Here is a 6,041-nt window from a genome sequence, read left to right on the forward strand (position 1 = left end):
TGGCCCGAGGTCGATGTCATTTTCGAACAGACGTCGGGTCCCATCAGATCAAAGGCGTCTCCGCGCCGACGCCCGGGCGTCGCTGTCGCAGGACATTAAGCTGGGCCGGGGCCTCGGGGTGAAGCGCGCCGCGCGCCTCTCTGTTTATTTATTTATTTATTTATCCTTTTCTTCCCTCCCGGGGACGTAGCGGGCTACAGCGGCTTTAGTGGCGAGAGCTTTCGTCAGAGTGGCAGGGTTTTAATGTTGCACGAGCTTCCAGCGGCGGTGGCGGCCTAGCACGGGAGCGCGCAGGAGCCCGTGGATGTGCACGGCGCGACTCATCCCGCCTTCCCCCGCCCTCTCCCCCTCCCCCTCCCCCGCAGGTTCCTGAGCGCCCTGGCGGTGCTGGCGGAGCGGCCCGAGCTGGTGGAGCGGGTGATGATCACGCGGGCCATCTGCCAGGAGGGGGCGTACCAGGTGCGGCTCTGCAAGGACGGAACCTGGATCACTGTGCTGGTGGACGACATGCTGCCCTGCGACGAGTACGGCTACCTGCTCTTCTCCCAGGTCAGCTCCCTCACCCTGACCCCCTCACCCTCACCCTAACCCTAACCCCCTCACCCTAACCCTACCTGCTCTTCTCCCAGGTCAGGCCCCCGAACCTTAACCCAGTCACCCTTTCACCCTCTCCCCTCAGTCACCCTTTCACAAGCTCTTCTCCCCTCAGTCACCCTTTCACAAGCTCTTCTCCCCTCAGTCACCCTTTCACAAGCTCTTCTCCCTCAGTCACCCTTTCACAAGCCCTCTCTCCTCATCAGCAAACAAGGCTCTCTCAATATCCTTAATGCTATCACCATTCAGTCAGCTAAAGATTCTTCTCCTCAGTCACTTTACACACCACTGTGCCCACCACACACACACATGAAATGCACACCCTTTCTCTCCTCAGTCACCCTTTCACAAGCCCTTCTCCCCTCAGTCACCCCTTCACAAGCTCTTCTCCCCTCAGTCACCCTTTCACAAGCTCTTCTCCCCTCAGTCACCCTTTCACAAGCTCTTCTCCCCTCAGTCACCCTTTCACAAGCTCTTCTCCCCTCAGTCACCCTTTCACAAGCTCTTCTCTCCTCAGTCACCCTTTCACAAGCTTCCCTCTCTCCTCATTCAGGAAAGCAGAGCGCTGCAATATCCATAATGCTGAATGCAGCACATTACGGTCCGGCAAGAGATTCTATAGCTCATTCAGAGAGAATTTACACACACACATGGGCACACACACACACAGCAGAAAATGAACAGCCTCTCATCCACTCACTGTGTTTCGGGCTCAAGGTAATGTGACAGGAGCTGTGTCAAAATGCAGGCCGGCCCTGCTCGTCACCATGGTTACTGTCCCGTGTGACACGGTCAGCTGCGAGGGCGCAGAGCTGCGCATTAATGAAGGGCAGAGACGGGGTCCCGGGGCGCTCCGCTCTCTCTCGGGCGCGCGGGCGTGTCTCCTCCTTCCGCCCTCCCGCCTCAGTGCTCTTCTCCAGCTTCCCCGGGTTCAACGGGTTCTGCGTTTTTCATGGGCCCCGACCGCCTCACACCCTGCCGGTCTCCCTCGGGGGCCGGCGGGGGCCCAAACGCCGCTCTCGTCCCGGCGGGAAAACGTTAGCGCTCGCCGCTCCCCGCTCCGCGCTAGCCGAGGTCACGCTCGGGTCCGCAGCGGCGGCGGCGCTCGCGCGTCCTTCCCCGGTCTCTCAGGTTAGCGCCGTGCCCGCTCCCACCGCGCCCGCCTGACCTTCGCCGAGCGGGTTTTCATTCCGCCATAGGTGCAAAGGAATGCCCTCGTTGCTGAACGGCTCTGAGCGCCGGGCTAGCGGCCGGCGGCGTTCCATGGGGAAGGAACGCCGCGGGAGAGGAGGTCCCGCTCGATAGCTAATGACCCGTGCTGCCGGGGAAACTGAGGCTGCCTCTTTTTCCCGCGGCCGGCTAATGGTGGCGCGGTTCTCCTCACCGTCCCCGCTGATATGGATTAATGGATCAGGGGACGGCGCGATGCGGCCAGCGAGCGGTAAACGGAGCGCCGGAGAGAGCGGCGGCCAGAACAGAACTCAAATTCCCATCGACTCTCCGCTTTCCACTCCGCCAGAATTATCAATAGTCTAATTGAGCGGGGTACGTGGAAGAATCCTATTTGTTCCGGCAGTTTCTTTTTTCTCTGGCTTCACGAAGTGCCGATGAGATCCACGGCGGAGGCTGTGCCCGGAACGGACCGCGGTTCTGGAAAGTTCTATTGCTTAATCTCCATTGAGTCGTGCGTTAGATTGCGGCGATTTGCCTTCACTCGTTTGATTGGTCTGCGCGGCGCGCGGCTCCTCCTTATTTCTGGAGTGGCGGCATGCCTGTCCAATGTGGCGAGGAGCAGGAGGAGCGGCAGCGCTAATGGGGGTTTTGAACCAGGGGAATGGGAAGGCAGGGCTGAGGTTGAAAGAGGGGGCGCTCTCTCCGTCTTCCCCTCCCCGCTTTCTGATAAAGAACGCAGGTACAGATGGACCCGCATTCTGCCCCCCTGCTTCATGTTGTGCTGAATTTTAATGACTGTTTGGCCTTCTGCAGGTTTCCACAATGGGGGAAAAAAGCTCAGCTGAATCTGTTGTAGTAGGTTTCTGTATCTAGCCTCATCTGAGGAGAAAAAAAAAACCCACTACATTCACACCGGGGCTATTTTTCATAAAATTTTTATCCGTGTTTTGATGTAACCTGCTTTCACCGTACAAGCTTCTTCAGAGGAAACGGGCCCGTCTAGATTCCCCCAAGTTCATCTGTTTCCTGTGACAGAAGGGTTGTTTCAAAGTGCTTCTTCGTGTAATACACTTGAAAAGCCTGGGCATTCAAGTGTCACATGAGAGCACTTCGTAGCCTTTCGCTTGAGATTCAGAATCGCTTTTTTAGAGTGCTTTAAAGTATATCCTCATATGCATGTGTTTTCGATTCTGGATGCTGATTGGCTGAGACCCTGTTCTTCAGCTATTGTAAATCCGATGCAGTAACAGCCAATCTAACAGCCAGTTTGTACGCAGTATCACTCCATACACAAATTGTCACTTACAAATAATATTAGAAAACAGATTGATATATGTTTATATATGTTATGTAATATGTAACTGTTTTATAAGAGCAATACGGCACTTAGCCGTAGCGCTGTATGGTAAACACAGTCATGGCTACGGGGGGTTGCTGGCACTCTGCTTTGCTCTGTGCCTGTCGCACCCCTGCATCAGTGACTGTATTCGGGGTACAGCGCGGCCTTGAGTGCCGTATCGCGTAGCTGTGTGCGTGTGAACATGGCGGCGGTGTGATGATCAGGCTGAGACCCCCGTGTCCCCTCTGTGTGCCCCCCCCACCCCTCCGCAGGCCCAGAGGAAGCAGCTGTGGGTGGCCCTGATCGAGAAGGCGCTGGCCAAGCTGCACGGCTCCTACTTCGCCCTGCAGGCGGGCCGCGCCATCGAGGGGCTGGCCACGCTCACCGGCGCCCCCTGCGACTCGCTCATGCTGCAGGTCAGCTCCACCAACCCGCGCGAGGAGCCCATCGACACCGACCTCATCTGGGCCAAGATGCTCAGCTCCAAGGAGGCAGGGTGAGCCCGCACCGGGGGGGAGGGGAGGGAGAGGGAGGGAGGGGAGGGGGAGGGGGAGGAGGGAGGGGAGGAGGGAGGGAGAGGGGAGGAGGAGGGAGGGAGAGAGGGAGGGAGGAGAGGGGAGGGAGGGAGGAGGGAGGGAGAGGGGGAGGGAGGGAGGAGGGAGGAGGGAGGGAGGGGAGAGGGAGGGAGGAGGGAGGAGAGGGGAGGAGAGGGGGAGGAGGAGGGAGGGAGGAGAGGGGGGAGAGAGAGGAGGGAGAGGAGGGAGGGAGGAGGGAGGGAGAGGGAGGGAGAGGAGGGGGAGAGAGGGAGGGAGGGGAGGGGAGAGAGGGGAGAGGAGAGGAGAGGGGAGAGGGAGGAGAGGGGAGAGGAGGGAGGAGAGGGAGCGAGGGAGAGAGGGAGGAAGGGAAGAGGGAGGGAGGGACGGACGGAGGGAGTGAGGGAGGGAGGGGGAGACGGTGAGTCAGGGAGGAGGAGGAGGAGGAGGAGGAGGAGGTGAGGCACAGGGCTTGTTCCGTAGAGCTGGAGATTGAGCGGTGCCGGAGATAAGCCGTGTGATTGAGCCCAGCGTGAAAGAGGAGGCCGCCTTAGCTGGGAAAGAGGTAGGGAGCGTCTCCCCGTGCGTCTGTGAGAGATTACAGATCACAGGAGCCTGGCAGCTGTGCAGTCTCGGAGGTGCTCTCAGACGCGCGCGGACGCCGGGCCGCTTCGCCGCTACGCGCTCCGGTTTGAGAAGTCTCCGCCTCCTCCGTTTGCGCGTCCTCCTCCGAGTTCCCCTGAGGAGAGCCTGTCGCTGCCAGCGCCGCGCGGAGGACCTGTAATCCCACGCTGCCTCCATCTGGTGCCCCGGGGGCGGAGCCTGACTGGCACCTTCCATATGTCTCTCTGCCACCATTCCCTCAGAGCACATGTGAGCGAAAGCAGACTGTGGATGGCAGGCGGTCTCGGCTTCAGGCCTGGCCCCGTGCGATGGATGCCCCCCCTCCGCTTTATCCGCTGCCCCGAACCCACGCCACGCCACAGAGCGGCCTCTCGCCCCCGTCCTGCGCAGCTGAGCCCTGTTAGCTTTTGGGCGTAGCGCTTTCCCCCACAGCCCACGTCTGCGCTTTGGTCTAAAGCGGCTGACGCAGTGACTCCGATGCAGAGCTGTTGATGGGCGCACGGCGGTCCGGAGTAGCTCTGTAAAGACCGCGCGGAGCTCACTGTGTATTTATGCTGTGGAAGGCGGTCCTCTCCTCCTCGCTCTTCTGTGCACATTCCCTTTAGCCTTCTTTGCCGTGGGCCAGAGCTTTCTGTAGTCAGAGGGGAAAGCGCGCGGGAGTAGCCTTCGCGGTCCGCGGAGCGGACGCAGCGCGGAGCGCGTTTTCCTCCTCGTTAAAAAGCGAGGAATGGCGGGCGTCCCGGCGGGCCTGTCCTGCCGTGACCGCGGCGAGGCGGAGCTCGTTGGGGCCGCGCCTGAGCGTTCCGCTGAGCCGGGGGGCCCCGGGACGCGCGCCAGCGAGTGCAGACGGGAGGAACCGCGAGGGGAGAGAGAGCGAGGGGGCCTGAGTGCCGCCGCGGTTAAGGGGTCCCGCGTGCTGGGGATCCACACCCTCTGTTCGTTGGGTTAATAAGCCTCTGAATGAGCACCGACACCACCCTGCTGTAGGGAGCCGAGATTCATGCATAAGGAATGACATTCATTTTTAAAATCAAATACGGCTGGAGATGAAAAAACGCTGAGAATGCCTTGCTGGTGCCACTCTACAGCTGGAGGCAGCCATTGGTTAAGGCGGGGTAATATTCAGGATAGAGGTTATACGATTCGTGGACCCGAGGTGCTTCTGCCTCATTGTCTTTGTGACATCACAGTACACAATGTACAATTCATGGAACTGTTTATGTGGTTCTACCCCTCTTAGCCTTTGTGACATCACAGTACGTTTAGGTGATTCTCTCTCGTTATCTTTGTGACATCACAGTACGTTTAGGTGATTCTCTCTCGTTATCTTTGTGACATCACAGTACGTTTAGGTGTTTCTCTCTCGTTATCTTTGTGACATCACAGTATGTTTAGTTGGTTCTCCCTCACTCATCATTGTCTTTGTGACATCACAGTACAAGCTATTTTGACCATCCGTCTGTCTGTCTGTCTGCCTGTGCTTGCCTGTCTCTGCCTGCCAGGTTCTTGATGGGGGCGTCCTGTGGCGGAGGCAACATGAAGGTGGATGATTTGATGTATGAGTCACTGGGTCTGCGCCCCCGACACGCCTACTCCATCTTGGACGTTCGAGATGTTCAGGGCTACAGGTGAGGAGGGGTGTGCCTGAGAATATTTACAGATCCATCTAAATATTGGTCAGAATTATCCCCATTCAGAGGTTCTTTGGCTTTACCTTTTCGAGAGGTTCCAGATTTTAACTATTTTGCTTGAGATTGGGCTGTATCATTTATTTAATT

General features: G+C 58.3%; 1 protein-coding gene across 1 annotated transcript in view; it reads left to right on the forward strand.

Annotated features, from left to right (window-relative positions):
• capn15 (calpain 15) overlaps positions 1 to 6,041 on the forward strand; it is a 51,787-nt gene that overhangs the window by 36,933 nt on the left and 8,813 nt on the right. Inside the window, 3 exon segments of the mRNA XM_064323336.1 lie at positions 366 to 549; positions 3,379 to 3,602; positions 5,766 to 5,891. Of these exon segments, the coding sequence (XP_064179406.1) occupies positions 366 to 549; positions 3,379 to 3,602; positions 5,766 to 5,891 (534 nt within the window).

This window comes from Anguilla rostrata, chromosome 2 (genome assembly GCF_018555375.3).
Source record: "Anguilla rostrata isolate EN2019 chromosome 2, ASM1855537v3, whole genome shotgun sequence".
NCBI classification, from domain to species: Eukaryota; Metazoa; Chordata; class Actinopteri; order Anguilliformes; family Anguillidae; genus Anguilla; species Anguilla rostrata.